The sequence below is a fragment of the Trichinella spiralis genome (genome assembly GCF_000181795.1).
Source record: "Trichinella spiralis strain ISS 195 chromosome Unknown Scfld9, whole genome shotgun sequence".
Classification (NCBI taxonomy): Eukaryota; Metazoa; Nematoda; class Enoplea; order Trichinellida; family Trichinellidae; genus Trichinella; species Trichinella spiralis.
Window position 1 is genome coordinate 448771 of NW_003526948.1, and position 19857 is coordinate 468627.

Sequence of the window (19857 nt, forward strand, 5' to 3'; positions counted from 1 at the left end):
TGTGCTAGTGCACCTTGGTGACGAGAACGCAATGATGATGATAACGTTGGCAATTTTGCAGAGATCGCCTACGTCAGGAAACATCCGCTCGTAAGGTGTTGTGTTCGAGTGAAGAAGAAGGCAACACTACAGACCGGTCGGTGGACATGGGCACTTCGGAGGCAGTGAATGCCAGCAGTGGAAGCACGATGGTCTCCAGCTTGGAGCGTAGCCTTGAGTTGTCGGCTATACTGTCGGATGGTCTTTCAGACAAGGAACGCAAAGTGAGACAAGTGAAAAATACCATCTTGGGTCACAAGAGAACGTCAAGTGTATGAAACAGTTTTGCTTATTTGTCAAGCACGAACAATGCCATTGGCAATTTATCGATTATATGCATATTCTAGGGTCCGATTACGAAAATTTCGTTTCCAGTAGTTGCCGAATCAAGCAGCAGCAGTGATGGGGAATCTGAAGAGCAAACTGCGATTGTTTGATTGGCAAAAAGGCAAAAATTGGCTATTGTGTATTTTTTTAATAAATGAATACATACATACATACATACATACATATATATATATATATTCTTTATATTCTTACCTTTATTTATTATCGAATAAAATTAATTCCACTAATTGAGGTTGTGTTCAGGTAATCCGAACAGGTGCCGCGTGGAGCAGGCGTCCAGCTAATTCTGACAGTATAATTAATTGTTGCCAATCATTTTTCTAAAACGCTTACTACTGCTTACACGCAACTGCATCAGAATTTCGCATTTTAAAAGTGTATAGATGAGATTTTTGTTTGTTTATTTGTTTGTTTTGCTTTGCTTTGCTTTGCAAACGACAAAGCATATTTTTTTCCCCTCCAACAAATTTGCCCACGAAGCACAGCACTCTTGGCACACCGGCGCATGCGTGCGAGGAAGAAAGCGCAGGCGAATTCGAAGAAATGCGCATCTTTGTGGAATTTAATTTTTTTTTTTCAATAATAATTTCAATTTACAATTTTATGTATACGAGTTTGACAATATTATTAGAATTGTTGTTGATGCTTTTTTAATATTTTTCATTCTGATTATCGTCATTGCAGAGAGAAGATGGAAGTGTGTGTACGAGAGAAGTGATAGCAGACGAACAAACAGGAAAGCTGAGCAGAGCAGAAAACTTTAATTGACGTTCTTCGCTTTGAAAACAAAATATAATAATTCATAAAGAAAATTCACAAAATACTAATTGTAGAGAAAACGTTTCTTTGTCCTTATATTATTAATTTATTTTTTTTCTAAATATTATCTCATAAAGAAGTGAAAATGAGAGTAATCAATTTTTTGCCTTTTATAAAATTGAATACGTCACTGCATTGCGCAGCGTTCATTACATTCCAGTGGAAGTAATCAAATTCATAAGAATCAAGCTGACACTCTAACGCTGGTCGGCTAGGTATTATTATTATGGAGTATATATATGTATCCATCTATCTGACCAGCACAGCAGACGCGTGCTTCTTCTTCTTCTTCGAACAGCGAAGCAAAAGTCATTTTTATTTATTTATTTTTTTGTTTAAAAAATTTTCCTGACAACATCTCAGGCAGTTAGTCTGTCATCAGTCGAATTATTAATGTTGTTTATTAGTGTGAGAGTAAATGAAAAAATAGCAAGCATTATTTACATTTTGGGACGTCATTGAAAACAAATCATTGTATTCGTTAGATAGAGTGTTTTAATTAATATTATCATCATAAATTTTCATGTAAAATTGAACTGCCTCCTGGTAAAATTAAATAAAAAATTGCTCTACTACATACTTCCCGAGTATTTCTTTTTCACAGCTGAACACTTTTATTAAATAATCCATTTTTTCATCATCATATTTTATTCATATTAAAGTATACATTTAATTATACTTATCTTTGCCATGGTTATCAATTTTTAATACGAATTTCATGTTATATCCAAGATGCACCGTTTTCATTAATTGAACAATTGAATTGAAACCTGAAAATCATACAGTTCGGTTTGTTTCTCTTTGTTCGAATTGTATGCTGTGTTGAATGCTGTTGTTGAAAGCAAATTATTTGGAAAACTATTTCTGGAAAACGAAACGAATTTTTTAATTAGCATTCTTCATTGCAAAGATTTTACAAAGCAGAAATTTATAGTATGCCATTTTTGATTACTTCGATTGATTGTATACATATATGTACATGTATATGTATATGTATATGTATATGTATATGTGTATGTATAGAAATTTGTTTCCTTTTCGTTTTATTTTCAAAAAAACAGAAGCAAAGCCAGCGAGAAAGTTTAGTGTATCCAAGCAGATGTAAGCACCAGAAATAGAACGATAAAAAATAGATAAATAACTAGTTGCAACACAATAAAGTTGATCAAAAGTTACAAGACATAGTTTGGAGCGGCAAAAAGTATCATTGGATATTTTTCACTTCAAGATATTTTGTTTTCAACAATGAGCAACGTTTCCAACGGTGAAATGTTGCCTGTTGTTTTGCAAAAGCAACAAGCAATATACTAACTACTTCGGTATGTGTTTCAAGGCAGAGTATACAGAGAGAACGTAATTTTAATAAATAAACAAAAACATGTGCATTATATCTCATACGTCGCAGCAGTACACACACTGCACAAATGACTCTCCGACCATTGAACGAGCCGTGCCGTCCGTCCGTTCCTAAGTGCATTGAGATGTTAAAATGAAAGTGACATCAGTGAAGTGAAAAGAATTGAAAGCTCTCTTCTCGATGACAAAACAATCATCCAAGCATCGTTCCAAAGAAAAGCGCATGATTTGACAGGGAAACGCTTCAGAATTTACGAAATGGAAATTTTGAAATAGTAAATAGAATAGAAAACATGATGCTTTAATTCTATTCAACCTTTTCAACATTAAAACACACAAGGTGAACGAACAACAATCGTTTCGAAATATTAGCATTAGCATCGTTTGCGCAACGGTGAGCTGGAAAAATTTTTCAAATTACGTCTGACAATCGTAAACGACTACACATATCACTTTTTCATTTTTTCAATTACTAAAGCACATTTTACTACTAAGCTAAGCCTCTACCCCCCTCCTCCTCTCTATCTCCCCCTCTCTCTCTCCCCCTCTTTATTAATGCTTTGCATATTATTCACATATAATAGCATTTCAAATTGCTAGTCCAACATGCTTTTATTCACAGACTTTCACATTCACCACCAACGAGAGAATTCACTCCTCGTCTTGTCAATCTTAGCAATGTTTCCGCATTGTCCAGCTGCTGATCATTATTATTAGCATTGTAACATGTAAATGCCACATAATTATTTATACAAAAAAATAATAATCAACTACATTGTGTGCACTTGGCAATAATATCATGAACATCAATACAGTTTAATCGTATTTATGATTTGAAAGCGCCCACATTCAAATACTGAAAGTGGAAGAAAAATATAATAATCATAATCATAATTTAACGAATGACGAAGTTGACTTTCGAGAGGATTCTTTGAAAAAATGCTAAAATCAGAAAAGCTTTTTTCTTTAAACGTCAACAAATCTAAAAAAGTGCAGTTTAACCGACGAGCTGTGTAGGCTAAACAAATGTCTTATATAACACAATAAAACCCACTAAAAACATCAATTTTTTTTGAAACAACAAAAAACATTTTTATTTATGCTTCACCTGCTTCATTCACATTATTGCACATTTTATTTTATAAAATGGACCTTTGAATAAAAACTTTCCAATCTGAAAGCTTCAAAAAAATTAAGTAATTTTTTTGCATAAATCATTATGTACGTGATGTTGACTGATTTCACGAAATCTGGGAGGAAGAAGTAAACAACAATTTTTAAAGCACTCAACAAAAAAGCAATGTAAAAACGCTTTTTCTCCAAGCTTACTTTCCTCGTTGTCAAACTTATTTAAGACATCTGTCAAAAGACGACGACTAAAATGCCGTATGAGTGGGCATTATTGGAACTTTAAATCACAAGTTCAAAGGTTTTATCATTTTTGCCATTTTGCAGTCAACATTCTCTCGACCACAACAGCTCATTAATAAGCGGCTTGTTTTATTCCAGAAAATTGTTCTTTTTCAATGCCCGCATGCACGTATATCACGCGGCACTGGTCAGGCAAAATGAAACGTTTATTTTTATTCTTAAATTAAATTCAAGCCTGAAGTCTTAATAAACATTTCATATTTTGTTTATCAATCACTTTTCTTTCAGGCAACCAACTAATTTCACATCAGTGAAAATGGGAAATATTATTTATTATTCAAGACACACATTTGAAAAAACACATTTGTTTACTTTGCTTTGAACAGTATATTATGAACGTATGAAATATATTTATTAATTCACACGAGGAAATATATGTATATATATACATATACACTTGATCAATAAGATAGTTATTTTCAAATGACGACCGAGTAGAAAGTGAGTGCCATTTTCACAGAATTGAATAATGCTAGGCGAGAAAAGTTATAATAAACAATTTTTTTCTAATGTCCGTCAGATTTTCAGCGCCTCATCTAAATCCGATCCTCGTAGTAGGACAGTCAATCGACATTAATGATCATCCTGCTCCATCCATTGGGAGATAAATCGCTGCCGACACAATCGATTAAAATATATGTCTTCCAGAAGTTCCAAAGTTGTGAGAGTTAAAGCTTGGAGAGTGCATCAAAAATGGTTACACCCACGCTGACCAATCAGCGTTAGAACGATTGAGGCGCTGTAACTGTTTGGGCAGAAGAAACCGCAGGTCGTTGTTTTTGTTCCTTACTAAGTAACACTCGATCTGAATTTTAGCTTCCATCATCCAGGCGACTTATTCTCTTTCGTTCATAATTCTTCCCTCCCCCTCTGTTTTTCTCTTGCTTTTCGTCTCTCCCTCTCTGCTTCTCCCCCTCTCCTTCATTCCGGCATTGCGCTTTGATTTCGCTTTGTGTTATTCTCATCACCGGCTAGACTGGGTTGCTTCTTTTCACTGCCTCAGTTGCTGTTCTTCAGAAATAGCGATATTAGAGTATAGTTGGAGTTCCAGGAGGCGGTAGTAATAATAACATTCTTTATTTGAATTCGTCAACTTGGCCGATCCGTCCGGCATGGTGGAACGCGGGCGCGACGGATGAGTGTCGGCCAGTTAATTTGACATGACACGCCTTCTGTTTTGCTCCAATGCTTGCGTCGAAAGAGATAAACGACCGCTAGCTGCTTTAACTTACGACTGACGCGTCATCTCACGACGAAACAGCTGATTCCGACAACCAGTAGGAAGAAGAAAGCAGTCGCGTCGTTGGCGTGTCCGCGTACGACCTCAGCCGTAGCCGCATACACACACACACACACACACACACACACACACATATACATACGTACATACATATACACACATACATACATACTTACACGCACACACACACACACACACACACATTAGCTCCGGTCGTAGTCGAGAAGAGAAAGTTTGAGGCGCCTTGTAACGCGCCGACCTGCCCCCTCTTATTCCACTTTGCATGATGATCATCATGCATGCCGGATGTGAGCAAGAAACTCAACGACGCCGTTGCAGCAGCACCACGGACGTGGCAAAAAGCAATGTAAAATTCAACTCTGTGCACCGCTGAGAAACTACCCCAATATCAGTTTCTTGTAACTGCAGCTTTCCAATACGGAAAACGAAGACGCCGATACGCTGCTGAAGCCGCTGTTTCCATCTGGTCGAATCGCGCTGGCTTCCTCAAGCACCTTATTGTACAGCACACCTCCAAAGCCGTCGCTCGAATCTTTTCAGTCTTCGTCGTCAACCGCTTTGAATACTTATTCTTTGCGAAGACCCAGAACTAGCCAAGTGGAACCAGGCGAGTGTTTGGTCGAAACCCACCTTCACCAGCCCGGTCATACGCATCGTACGAACAGTATGAATCGTCATGAGACGGGTCAAAAATATTTGACCATTACCAATTCTACAGTCAGCCGGTCATCCATTGATCTCTTCGATGAGGACAGCATCAATGATTTCGACGATGCTGAAGGAGGTATGCTTGGTTTATTTTTCTTTTTCACAATTCATTCAATCTTCTTTTTACATTATACTTGTATGCGTTTGCCATATTCAACAAATAACGTCAGGATATTTCAGTTAGGAATAGTGCGAGAAATTGTTTTAAATTCTTTCTTTGCCTATTATTCAATGAAAACAATTTTCCAATATTCAAACTGACCCATTCCATTCTCTTTACAATGGATATTATTATTATCATTATTTCGCAGTTATCCTCATCATCCGTCTATCGGTTGTGTCAGTTCAGTTGTGTTCAAAATTTTCCATCGACTTCTGCATTCAACAGTTTAATTAAGTAAAAAAGATTTCAATTTTCATAAATTAAGTTCAATTTTTATTTTACACGTTGAAAAACAGCAAGTTATATTGATATTTCAAGATTGCAAATTTTGTTGAGCCAGCAAAATGTACATCGCTTGATTTCCACATCAAATTTAAAAGTGATCGAGAAGATGATTTTAGTTTTATAATTTATTTGTTGAACACTGAAAAAGAAGATCCATAATATTTGAAATAACATATTTGAATGGCTTTTCTTTGAACAAACGTAAAATGCAAAATGCTTTCTATCTAAAAGTAAGAAACCGCACCGTTCCGCTAATTGGCTGGTCAGTAGAAAAGGACAACTGGTGAACGGCTTGAAAATCTTGTCTTTATTAAGTCAGATTTTCCTTTGCACTCAAGAAAGTTGATCAATTCGACAAATGTTGCTTCGTTAGTTCTCGATTTGCTGCTCGTTGCTTAAACGGAAAAGCAAGTTGCTCACATTTAAATCGCTTTTGTGCACAACAATGCAAACCAACCCTTGCACTGGTTTCAATTCAAATGGTGACAAAAATTCATCGGCGCATTGTGGAATTAACATTTTCCCACTTTGGTGCTTCCATCCAAGGCAGTTGCTAGCTAGCCAGCTGCATGTGCCAATACTAACGTGAGGGGAAAGGCGAAAGCTAATTACCAAATTGCTGTTGATCGAATCTGTGTTTCTAGCTTAGCAAAAGTCCAGCCTTGAGAATTGCGGCGATTTGCGGAATTTAGGGAAAATGTTTTATCATTTTAATCCCCATTAATTTGTGGTTTTTTACACCAAAGATAATCTTTTGATACAGCTGCAAGACTTTTCTTCTTTAACAATAATATTAAGGATGTTGCATTAACTAGTTGAAATATGTAGAACAGCTTAACCAAACGAAAAGTGTATATTTATGAAAAATCAATGCAAAGTAACAATTTTTTTAATTTATATCAAGTTATGTAATGAGACAATGTTCAAAGCGACTTTCAAGAGAGCTTTGATGATAATCACATTTACGCACAACTTGCTCATAAAGGAAGGATAATTTTTAATAAAAAAAAGATGAAGTTGTGACTTTGTTAGGTAAAGCTAATTAAACAATTTTGCTTTTTTCTGAGCAATTTCAATACAGGTAAAAGCGTAAGCACTGATGATGTAGGCGTGCGATGACGATGTGGATTGGTGCATTTGAATTAGAAAAAAAAACCTTCACTTATTGCACTTTTTGCAATACCAACTTCTTTCTCGTCCAAAGGGCTTAATTAGGGCCACTTGTTTGTCGCGTCATGCCGGAGGCAGCTTACTATAATTCAAAGCTCATAATATGCACAATTTTAACTTCACCTCAGCAGCAACGTATTACGTGAGATGTGCCTGGCTGGTATAAGTAAATAACGCTATTTAAGCCGTTTCAAGACAGCTTTTTCACATTATCCCATTAGACAAAGCTTTTTGACACGCACGGGCACAAAGACATTACGTAAACGAGCATTTCTTTTTCTTTCACTTTGAATAAGCCTGAAGGGTATGGTGAAAATTTTCAGCCGATGATAAACAACGTTCACCTGTTTGATTTTAGGAATTGGGAATGAAACAGTGCAGGAGCGTTTACTTTCTCAAACATTAAAACGGTTGATGAAAAGGAAATGCTTTGAAATCAACGATTTTAAGACGTTTCATCAACTATTGAAAATCGTTACAAACCAATCGATACCGAAGCGTAAATTACATTGACTGCCTTATTTCAGCTGCTGGAATTTCAGTGCTTGGTTAGAAGTGTCAAAGGAAAAATGTTACAACGAAAATTGATCACAACATAGATACAGTTGGGCTTTAATTTAGTTTCATTTTTTTGAAATGAACAAATTGTAAAGTTAAAATTTTATTATCATATAAAAATGATATGATAAGTAATTCTGTAGTCCGTTTTCAGTGTCATTAGACATCCACAATCACATGAAGATTATAGATGTATATTATTTATTTCAGCTGTGATTGTGAATTTGAAATTATTTTGAACTTACATGTGCTAAAGTTCATATTAAAAAGTTTCTAGCAAAGAAATTACGTCATGCAATTTTTAAAATAAGCTGAAAAAATGAAGAGCATTATTTGTCATATGTTCTAGCTTTATGAAAAAGTAGTACTCATAACGGAAGTGGTATTTTTCTGACGGACTAACTTTCCAACATGACAACGTAAAATAATGCAGATTAATTTGATACTTCAACTTCACAAGCAGAGTTATTAAGCTGTATTAAAATATAAAATGGAAAATGGAAAAATGACGCTTCATCTATTTTAAACACACGTATGATGGAGTGCTGAGCGTTACATTTTAATATGCAATGTTCTATAGATATCTGATAATGGACAGGTATTTGACTGAAGTGTTTTGGTTGATTGACAGTTGTATCAGATAAGTTTAGACATCCGGCATTCAGCAAATTATATCATACGTGCATCATGATTGTCACCGTGCAGTGCATGCAATGTTTTCAAACATGATGCTAATCTGTGATCCCACAAATGCTTTGCGATAAAGTTTATTGCCTACTGACGTGCCAATTATTTAAGCAAAATAGTTTAAAAGATATATTTATAACATGCATTTTAATTTATTTCCATTCATTTTCCATGAAAAAGTCAGTGCAGTGCAGATCATCAAGTGCCGTACTGAATTTTATTTGTAATTCTGAAAGATTTTTTAAAGCGTATCAAAGTGATATTGCTGTAAAGTATATAAGTTTTTATCTTTTTTTAAATTTCAGTTTCCATCAAAATTAAGAACAATATGCTTTCAAATTCGTTTTGATTGCGTTTTCTTAAGAAATTTGAAAAAGTTATGCAATGATCAAGAATTTATCATCTTCTATTCTGATATGTTAGTTGAAAAATAAAGTGCCATAAAATTTATTTGTTTTCAATTCTAAAACGCCAGAAAATGTGCAAAGCTTGCGAACAAATGTGAATGCCTTGCATAAATATGAAAGGGTGTGACAGCGTAGCGATTGTATGTTTTGCAAGTCTCTAATTTAATTGTTGCCTTGCATATCATCTTCGGATGTTTCCAGTTCATTGAATATTCGCAAAACATGTGTGCTAATTTTCATTCCGCTTCCATAGTTTCACAAAGGGAATGCCTTCCATAAAATCCAAGTCATTATCTTTTCCCTAACTGGAATACTCTTTTAAAACATTGACAAACCTAGTTAGAAATTATTCACAGTGAAGCTAAAGTTGATATGAAAAAAACGTGGGTAAAAATGATTATATGATTATCATTAGATGAAAAATAAAACAAAATGGAGTTTTGTTTTGATTTGTTCTGCAATCATCATATTGCTTTTTAGGTATCAGTCGAGAAATTCAACATTTGGTTATTAGTATATAAATGAAACAAAATTATGAAATTGCTTGCTCATTATTCCTTTGAAAGCTCAAAGCCACATGCTTTAGCACAACATGGGACATAAAATCTTTATGATTAATTAAACGTCTCCTGTGTAAAAGCACTTTTGATCTTCATGCTATAATTTCACAAACACCCCCTCAATTCATCTTTCCATTGCATTATTTGTTTCCTTTAATAGAAAAAAATTAATAACAAATTTATATACAATGAAATTTTTCTGTTGATTTATATTTCCTCAGTTTAACAAAATAAGTGAAAAATGTCGAATTATGTAGCAAATTGTTTTTAGAAGAGTTTGAAAAAATGACACTGATGTATGCCAAACATGAAAAAATTCCCATGAAAGACTTTGGTTCCGAGGTGCGGGCTACAATGGACATTGATCATTTGCTAAACAAAGCGGTATTATTATTGGATTTACCGGAAACAAGCCTTGAAGAAATATTCAACAAGTAAGCATTGCATGTCTCTTTGGCAACAGTTGTAACTTTTCAGAATTTCAATGATTCATTGAATGACGATTTCTTCTTACATCTAAGAAATTTTGCTTCCTTGATACATCATGTTTACTTGGCTACTAACATTCCTTCTTAACTAACCAACGTAAAATGTTTATTTCAAAAGTATGAACAATTTATTTTCAAAACGCGCAGTTCTTTAATGTTTTTGGGTTATAATGCTGCTCACAAATTTATTCATGTCCAAGATGAAAATGTAGTTTCAAGAACTGATTCATTTGAAAACGAAAGGAAACAAGAAAAAAAACAAATTTCATATTATTTTGAAAGGATTATTTGCAGAGGAGTTTCATTACTTTTTTTTAAAAAGAAAAGAAAAAAATTATCAATTTCTAACACTAAGCAAAGAAGCATTTTTGAAAAATGTTGCCCATTGCATATTGTCTGAAATTTCATTGTGAATACCAATTTTTGAAATAGAGACAAAATAAGATGCAATTCATTTTCAAATAGCCATTCGACGAATTGCGTTATTAAAAATCTACTTTTACATAATTATTATGTGTTTATTTCTAAAGCAAATTGATTGCAAAGCTTTTCTAGTGCAGCTAATCACAGATTTACTTGTCAGAACATTAATTTGATAAAAACAAGCAACGCTGTAGCGTTCCTTTTGTGCTTCATTATAATATTAAAATGCAATTCAAACGGTTCATAAAAGTTGGAAGTAGCAATCAAATTACAAAGAAGAAGATAGAAAATGTCGCTTTTCTTGTCTTGATTTTCAACACATTGAACAAAATGATTCTTTACTTGTATGAATATTAAAAAATCAATAATAAATATATGAAGCCATATTGAAGAGTGAATTGCCTGCGGTTAGCATAATGGCAAGTTTCTTTTTATCCTATCATGAAATTGAAAAATGAAGTTAGTAATTCAGGGACAATCGAATACGAATGCACTGCCTGAATGCTAAAGCAGTCAGTCGGTGGTCATGAAAAAAGTTTAAACTAATCATTTCTTATGGCGGCGTTATGTAATTAAGGGTTTCTTTGAAAAAAAAGAAAGATAATATGATAAATCTTATCCTCCAATTGTAATACTTTCTGAATGAACAGTTGTAATTGAGACAACTTTGTTCTGAAGTATGCAAATATTTGTCTTTAGTAAACGTCAGCGACTGCCATTGAATCTATGTACGCCGCTATTTAAGCAACTTCACGGTTGTTGAACTGAAAAAATTTTTCATCTCCACAAATTGTTGAAGTCTCAAATTTAAATTTTAAAAATCCAAATGTTTAAAAATAATATTGTTGTAGCTTGTTGTTTTAAAATTTTACTAAAAACTATTCCAATTCAATTTTATCTTTTTCTGTCTTGCACTTTCATATGCAAATTTTCTTTTCTGATAAATTTTGCACTTACAGCATGCAATCATGCAAATATTCACGCTACAACGCCAGTATAAATTTGCTTTTCTTGCTATTTCACCGCAACAACCTTGGAAGAAATTGTCCTCAGTGTTTTCAATCAGTACATCATAGAACACATCTTCTTAAGTTAATGTGCTATTGTTTTTTTTGACGAATTTTTTTTTGATTGACACAATGCTTCTAAAAGAATCCATTGTGCAGTGTTACAAGAAAAGAACGACAGCTTTGAAATTCAATTTCACTTGACAATCTCCATCTGACCATGCATGAAAGCACCGTGGATGTAAGCAATGAAATTTAAAAATTTTTGTTTTCCTCAGTTGTTCCGCTGTTTTTAATATATTGAATTAATTTAATGAGTTGGAGTAAAGTACACTCTTAAGTTATTTTTTCTATGTTTTATTCTTTGAGAAATATGCCCGTCAGTCTAGTAAGCACTGACAACGGATGACAATGCTGAAATATATTTTCTGTGAATATTTCCAACTTGTAAAATACCTTGTAAAGCTGTATGAAACAGGAAAAAATTTTCACATTTGACGGCTATGTTCATTTGCATGTTTCACGATCAAATGCCAGAATTATCTCTCAATTTCCAAACAATCTAATGCAAATTATCTGATCAAATACCAAATGTCAATCGTGCCTGGCCACTTAATAGTAGTCCAAGTAGAAAGATCAAAAAATAGCAAAGAATCATCTCTGTTTGACAATGCACGCTTTTTACTAGTTAAAAATTAGTTCTCTGTTTATTGATTTTCCTTTTATGCTTGAACACTTACTCCATCTAGCTTAGCTGAATAGGCAGTTGATTGTCAAGCACATTACTTTTTTTATTTATAAACAGTAAAATTTATCATATAATTTTGCTATTTTTTGCTTACTTCAATGGACTTTACATTCTGTTATATTATCCATAACAAACAGGCATTAATTTACTCGCTATACTATTACACTTCTATTATTTATATTTTAAATGCTGGCTGACTTCAAATACATTACTGTTATAATTGTTGAAAATAGTAAAATAATGAAAAAACGCTGTATGGACACTACCTCTAAATTCTAGAAAATTGTCTAAATTTAATTTTCTATTTCCGAGTTTGTCTCAATTTTTAATTTTATAATTAATACAATTTAAGGTCAGATATTTCAAAATGCATGCATTAACAAAATATTTTTTTGTTTTTTATTTATTCTAATTATAATACTTCAGATATCACGATGCAAGCGCAGGCAGATTTAATTATTAAAAGGAATGCTTTCGTAAAGCATTTATTATTTTATCTTTTCATATAGTTCCTTAACTGAAAAAGGAATGCATCTTTCTTAATTTTATTTTTTATACTGTTTAGTGTAATTCGCAACTTCTTTTCTGTTAAATTCAACACGCTAAATCAATTTCATCAAATGCAAGAAAATGTATAGGCAAACTTCAAAAACTGCTTAACCTGATAATATATTAATTAACAAAGCACGCAATATTATATCTTAGATGGTGCCTGAAGTAGAGGCATTATTTCGAAAGTACGTATTGAATGGACATTACTTATTAATAACATATGTTTAATTAGCTTATTTAACACGGAATTTCTGTTTTGCCACAATGTTTCTGATAAGCTCTATGCAAACACTGAATTGCTTTTTAAATGAACGCAAATGCAATTATTTACTTGTAAAAAACGTTTATTATTTGTCGAGATTCTGAATATTAAGCAAAATCTGCAATGCAGTCATCTGTCTACTTGATACAACTGCTGCAGCAGCTGAAATAGTACAGTTAGTTACTTGCATTATATTTATTTTGCTTGATGCTTATTGCTTTAGTTATTATTAATCATCTTTGCAGTTAAAAGATTCTAAATTGCAATAATAACAAACATTGGTTTCATGGAATTGATTGCAATAGACTTAAAAGTACTTTTACAATGCATGTGCTCATGTTACGCGTTGCTTTATTTAAAATAAAATTATTTAAATTAAAATTTCAAAATATGTCAAAAAATTTTGTCTTCTGCTTTTCGCTTCTTCCTCATCATTTCTGAAAGCCTGACAAACAAACAGGACCATGCAGTCACTTTTTGCATCATTTTCAATGCATTCTGATAAAATTTTGACTTATGATTGAAGACTGCAAATCATCTTCAACAGCCTAATGAGCTGACTTTTCAAAGTGCCATTGACAATAGTCTTTTTTGAAATCGATCAGCTCCATGCTCGTGTTAGGTCCCCAGTTTCCTTTTCTTATTTAACCATGCTTCAACTCCGCTATTCCATTGGGACTTCACTGTCAGATATGAAATTTCATTTCTCATTTAGACACTTATTATCTATGGTGGCGTTAGTGAAACATTTAATGCTTCAGGGAGGTGGGAGAGTGTTATGTGTTTAAGCCATTGTTTGATGGAACTATCACTAAAACTTCAAGAAACACAAGCACTCCTACTCAAAATTCAGCAATGATAAAAACAGTCGTACATCAAAAAGGTTTTAGTGTTGTTTCGTGTTTCCTTCAGTCTATGACATTTTATTTATTAAAAATTACAAGAAATCCACATGACTAAATTTTTAAACGCCATCATCATTTTAAACGTCATTTCATCACCAAAAATTTATAAAAAAGAAACCAATGTAATTTTGTTTCTGAAAAAGTATCTTTGTAATAAACAGCTGCTAGAATGACAACTACCAAGTAGTTTATTAAGAAACTATTGAACGAGGATAATCGCTGAGGAAATAAATATTTGACCGATTCAACCAACAACCGTTTCAAGATTTCTTAAAAGCTGCGGCTTTGGTCAGCTTGCAAATGATAATCATTGCCAATTTAACTAGCACTATGTTCAACCTATTCGAGGAAGTATTTTACACGTTACGCTATTAAATTCATTGCTGAACAGCTGTGCTTTGAACGACAGCACATTAGAGACAAAAATATCTGCAAAATTCATTCGAAGGAAAATAAAAGCTCTGCAACTTTTGCGCAGTTTGTAAGAGATATTTTTTTATCAAAGCATTCATTTAGCAATAGATATTATGTTAACGGCAGATTACAAATTTAACATGTTAAATTATAAGCTCACTTTTTTATTTCTGATTTCAACTTTTTACCTGAAAGCACAATTATGAAGGCAGATATCTTACTCGTTTGTTCAGACAAATTCATCATGTTTCTCTGAAGCAAGTTGCTAATCGAAACGCTAATAGTATTGATGAAATTTTTATACCTTTCTTAAATTAATTAATGGTTGGTGTTATTCTATTTTTATATCTCTCTTAATCCAATCGTTGCTTTCTAAATTTGTTTTATTAAAACAAAAATAAAACTGAGCAGTATTTACTACAAAACATTTAGTCCAAGCTGCAAAAATATGAGCTCAAGAATAATACTTATGAATAGCAATTTCAAATAATTGAAATTGCAAATTATATAAATATGAGGAAAGTTTTTACAAATGAATGCACAATCATGATTGATTGTACTCTAATGAGCGTTTGACATTATTTTTGAAAAGATGAATGAAAATTCATCTAAAGTTTTTGAGAATGCTGCACAATGAAAACAGTACAAAATAACAGTACTCAGCTGTGTGTTTACAACATTATTTATTCATATATTTTTCTAATATTTTTTTAGAATCATACATGAAATGGATATTCAGGAACCTGAATTTACTTCAGAGCAAGTGAAAAATGCACTGTTTACTCAAGACGCTGCAAGTCAATGTAAATTTTTTTCATTACTTCAGAAATGTTCACTTATAAGCGCCTTGTAGTTGATCTTGATTGTGTAATCTGCTTTCTCGATGAACTCATAATATTGCTACTAACTGCTTATATTTATTCATGCTTACATGAGCTATAATAAATGTGCCTTCCTGAATTTTAATGCAAATACTATTCTGTAAACAAAAGTTTTATATCTGTACATGTATGATTTAAATTTAATGGTAATTAGTTACCGAATAAATTATTGTCTATTCTATTGCATTCGGATGTGATGCATTACCTTTTGCGCTTTTTGTCTTGAATTATATTTAAATATTTTAATAATGTGGTTTTATTGTTTTGCATATGTTATATAAAGTATAACATTGACATTCATTTCAGTTCATATTCTCACTCGAACTGTTCAAAGCATTTGCACAACAAATATAGCCGGATCATTTGATTTCGACCAAACGTGGATCTGCGCTATGTGAGTTCACATTCTTATTTTGTAACAGCAGTCCTAATTGATAAAATTAATAATTTATAATAAAAACTTAAATTACGTTGTTTTCATTTCTTTGCTCAGCTAGCTCACAGATTTATACGAATTTTTATGCGTTATATTTTCTAATCTGACAATAACATCAGTTTTAAAATCGCTTATGTATTACTTTAACACGTGTAGTGTTTAATAAAATGCATAATATTTATGATATTTGTTTGAAATGTTTAATTAATTAATTAATTTTATATTACCGTTCTTATAAAATCTCTGCTTATTGCAACTTGGAATTTCTATCAAAAGGCTTTTATATTTTTCATGTCGCTCATGTTACATTTTTAATGTAAAATCAGCCCCTTCAAGCATTAAATGGATTGATTTAATCTTTAATTTTGATAATTGCATTGTTGAAACTTTTTAATGGAAGTTATGATAAAAAAATAATCATAAATATGAACTGACGTTATTCTTATTTTGTAATTTCAGTTGTATGCTACCAACCGTGCAACATAGGCATGTGGCCATAACTCGATTAATCCATCCAACGAACTTGGGACGAACTATGCAAGATTTGCGTTTTATAATAATTGTCATTGCTCCTTCGCGGGCGGTAAGAATTATTATAGAAATTCTGAAAAAATGCAATGTTTAAATTGCTTCCAAATTTTAAGAAGGGTACCAAAACTGCGCTAGAGACAGCCAGAACGTTTGCTACATTGTTTGCTGATTTGGACATCCGTCAGCGGTTAGTAATGGCCCAGGGGGAAGAGCAGTTTCGACAAACAATGCTTATGGCAGCTAAAGAACTGGCTGTTGAGCAGAATCAATATCGTGATCGTAATTTATCATTACATTTATCAGATGCAAAAGAAAAACTAGTTAGTTATTTTACAAAATTTTGTTTTGTTACCTTAAAGTAACATATTACAGATTGGGCCCAACCGATGGTATTTTGGTCGGGGTTTGAAAGAAAATTTTTGCCGACGCCTACCCCTCTACCTCTCTGATTACGTTGATGGTAGTGCTATTTGCTAAATTATGTCTTTATATGTAATCCATTGTTTAAGGTATACGTGGTCCAAAGACGGTACAGAAATTGTTGAGCACAGTAGTGTTTTTGTATTTTGCCTGTCTGCTTCCATCCATTGCATTTGGAGTTCTCAATCACGACAATACCCATGGAGCAATGGGTTAGAAATGCCTTGTACACGCTTTCTCTGATTGTCAAATGAGTCATTTCAGGGGTCAAGCAGTCCATCTTTGCCCAGGCACTTGGTGGATTGTTTTTTTCACTGTTTGGCGGGCAACCAATAATTATTCTTTTGACAACCGTTCCGTTATCGATTTACATTAAAAGTAGAATCCAGCAGTAATATTTTCTTCGTTATCTTATTATTTATTTTAGTTATCTATCAAATTTCTAAAGAATTCGATCTTGAATTTTTTGCCTTGTATGCATGTGTGGGCTTGTGGTGTCAACTGTTTCTTGTCATTTATGCTCATATGGAGCTGTCGAACGTAATGAAATGGGCAACGAGGTAAGCACTGTTTGAAAATTTGTATAGAAACATATTCGCATATGCAAATTTCAGCTCACAAATAAGCCAGTCATCTGCATATGAATATAATAATATAGCTGATTTTTTTAATTTAAAATTGAAAGCTGATAGGACATGCAGAAACAGGAATTTATTTACTTTGCTACAAAATCATATCTTAATAATTTTTGAGGCTGGTATAAACTTAATTGAGACTGTATACGTTATCCATAAGACAATTTTCATTTTCAGATCGACGGAAGAAATTTTTTCTTTATTTATTGCTGTCGCGTTTGTAGTTGAAGCATTCAAAGCGCTGTCAAATAGTAAGGATTTTTGACAAATGTGCTAAATATCGATGTGTACATCAACTTATTTCTAGATTTTAAATCATTTTATCATGCCACAGCATGTCAAATGAACAATGCAACTGCCTCTTTAAATTTTTCATCCGTAAAATCACCACAAACAGTCTATGTCAAAGAATGTCATCGTGAAACAAGCATTCTTTATCTTTTGTTGATGTTTGGTACCTTGTGGTTGGGTTTGTTCATTTACAATTTTAGAAAAACGTGGGCTACGTTATTTATTTAAAAATTAATTTATTAAAATAATTTTATATTCAGGCCCTACTTAACAAGAGCAAAACGAGAAATTTTAGCTGACTATGCATTGCCCATGGCAGTTATTGTAATGTCTTTTACTGGTGCATACTGTTTTCGCGAAGTAAAAAGTAAGCTATCACTTTTTTGGTTTACTTGTAAAATATAAATGGGGCTATCTTTCAAAAATATAATTCGAATAGAAATTCTTGTCTAAATGAATACTATTTCTTTCAGTTTTTAGCTTATTTGCAAGAAAATTTTGTGTATTGAAAATGTTTGAATGTTTTTGAATTATTATTACATTGAATGATTTCTTTGATTAAAAGAACATTTTTTAGTCGAAAGATTTCACTTCAATCCAAGGCAGCCCATTGGAACAATAGCCGCTATCCGGCTTTTACCTGTTGGTGCCATTCTCGCTTCTATGGGTCTGGGATTTTGTTTGTCAATTTTATTTTTCTTGGATCAAAATATCACATCGGCAATTGTTAACAATCAGAAAAACAAGTATGTAACCACCAGGATAATGCTAATTTAAAATACTAAAATATCATGAAATGTAAAAAACTTTCTGAGCCGCCAAATCTTTCATTTGATATTTGTACTTTATTAACTTAAGTCTTCTCTGTTCAGCAATGACATTCATTGGTAATTACATTTGTTACGAATAATAAATATTACCTATGAGCCTATTTAAGATTGTATGAAACTGAGACTTAAACAGTTCCATTAAAATCAGAAGTTTGGGTTTCAAAAGTTTCTTTAGTGACATGTCATTTCAATACGTTGAAAACCATTCATTTGATCTGATTCATATGTAATTTTTCAGACTACGTAAGGGCTCTACGACACATTTAGATCTCTTGGTAGTTGCAATTTTGAACGTGTTTCTTTCGCTGTATGGTCTACCTTGGATGCATGCAGCATTACCACATTCACCACTTCACCTACGCGCTTTAGCTGACGTTGAGGAGCGTGTTTCTCAAGGCCATGTTCATGAAGTGTAAGTTTTTCATGCTATTTAAAACTTGTTTTTATAATATGAGCTTCAACAACCAAATTGTTCAGAATTACATACGTGCGTGAAACGCGTCTTGCAACTTTACTGTCACACTGCTTGATTGGAGTTTCCGCTTTACTTTTATTGCCAATGCCACTGCAGCTTATTCCTAGATCCGTTCTTGATGGCTTGTTTCTTTACATGGCTGTAACATCATTGAATGGTAATGAAATGTTTGAACGAATACTGCTTTTGCTTACTGAACAGGTATTCCATTTTTTGCATCGGTTATCTCATTTGTTTGCATGCTGATGCCTTTAAGGCTGCTTATCCGCCAACACATTACATTCGACGTGTTCCACAACGCAAAATCCACTTGTTTACAATCTGCCAGCTCATACAGCTGATACTTCTTTGTTCTTTTGGCCTCGCTCCTTATCCATATATAGAAATGATCTTCCCTGTCATATGTTTCAGTTTCTTTCCAATTAGGCAAGTAATTTCATTCTAAGCGTTTTCCTAATATAATAAATATTTTAGGCATTTGCTAATACCTCGCCTGATTGACTTAAAATATCTGGATGCGCTAGATGGTCGTCAGTAGAACGATAAATGTGGAACTCACTAGCTATGCTGTGAAGTCTATTTCTCGACACCTCCAAAAACTCACCGATTTATATTTCACGTTGCACAATGACAGCTTGTGACAAACGTTATTTGAAACAAATTTGCAGTTCCTTGGTCATATTACTTTGCCCATTTAATAATGCCCTCCCTCCCCTCCCCCTCATTGCACGCTGCTCCCTAAGAAAGCAACTAAGTTGTCTCGCTTT

At 33.1% G+C, this 19857-nt stretch overlaps 3 protein-coding genes across 3 annotated transcripts; all 3 read left to right on the forward strand.

Annotated features, from left to right (window-relative positions):
• The first annotated feature begins 5528 nt into the window (after positions 1–5528).
• Tsp_09482 (N-acetylgalactosamine kinase) lies at positions 5529–6967 on the forward strand. Its single transcript, XM_003371203.1, has 4 exons — positions 5529–5600; positions 5663–6038; positions 6274–6349; positions 6730–6967. The coding sequence occupies exons 1-4, from the start codon at positions 5529–5531 to the stop codon at positions 6965–6967; spliced, it is 762 nt and encodes a 253-aa protein (XP_003371251.1).
• Positions 6968–10077: 3110 nt separating this feature from the next.
• On the forward strand, positions 10078–10288 carry Tsp_09481 (conserved hypothetical protein). The gene is made up of 2 exons (XM_003371204.1): positions 10078–10226; positions 10270–10288. Exons 1-2 carry the CDS (start codon positions 10078–10080, stop codon positions 10286–10288), a joined length of 168 nt encoding a protein of 55 aa, XP_003371252.1.
• A 4899-nt stretch (positions 10289–15187) lies between these two features.
• On the forward strand, positions 15188–19628 carry Tsp_09480 (N-acetylgalactosamine kinase). The gene is made up of 17 exons (XM_003371205.1): positions 15188–15204; positions 15306–15388; positions 15779–15866; positions 16368–16491; positions 16553–16759; positions 16812–16899; positions 16949–17071; positions 17124–17237; positions 17287–17419; positions 17672–17745; positions 17802–18000; positions 18046–18152; positions 18363–18531; positions 18854–19027; positions 19093–19291; positions 19347–19402; positions 19565–19628. Exons 1-17 carry the CDS (start codon positions 15188–15190, stop codon positions 19626–19628), a joined length of 2019 nt encoding a protein of 672 aa, XP_003371253.1.
• The last annotated feature ends 229 nt before the right edge of the window (positions 19629–19857 follow it).

Bases quoted from the DNA above. Each gene is read 5' to 3' on its own strand.
- Tsp_09482 (XM_003371203.1), top strand. From the start codon at position 5,529: ATGCATGCCGGATGTGAGCAAGAAACTCAACGACGCCGTTGCAGCAGC. The intron at 5,601-5,662 runs GTAAAATTCAAC...TTGTAACTGCAG, and splicing joins CGGACGTGGCAAAAAGCAAT to CTTTCCAATACGGAAAACGA. The intron at 6,350-6,729 runs GTTTAATTAAGT...TTATTAAGTCAG, and splicing joins ATCGACTTCTGCATTCAACA to ATTTTCCTTTGCACTCAAGA.
- Tsp_09481 (XM_003371204.1), top strand. From the start codon at position 10,078: ATGACACTGATGTATGCCAAACATGAAAAAATTCCCATGAAAGACTTT.
- Tsp_09480 (XM_003371205.1), top strand. The intron at 15,867-16,367 runs GTGAGTTCACAT...TTGTAATTTCAG, and splicing joins CAAACGTGGATCTGCGCTAT to TTGTATGCTACCAACCGTGC. The intron at 17,238-17,286 runs GTAGAATCCAGC...TATTTATTTTAG, and splicing joins GTTATCGATTTACATTAAAA to TTATCTATCAAATTTCTAAA.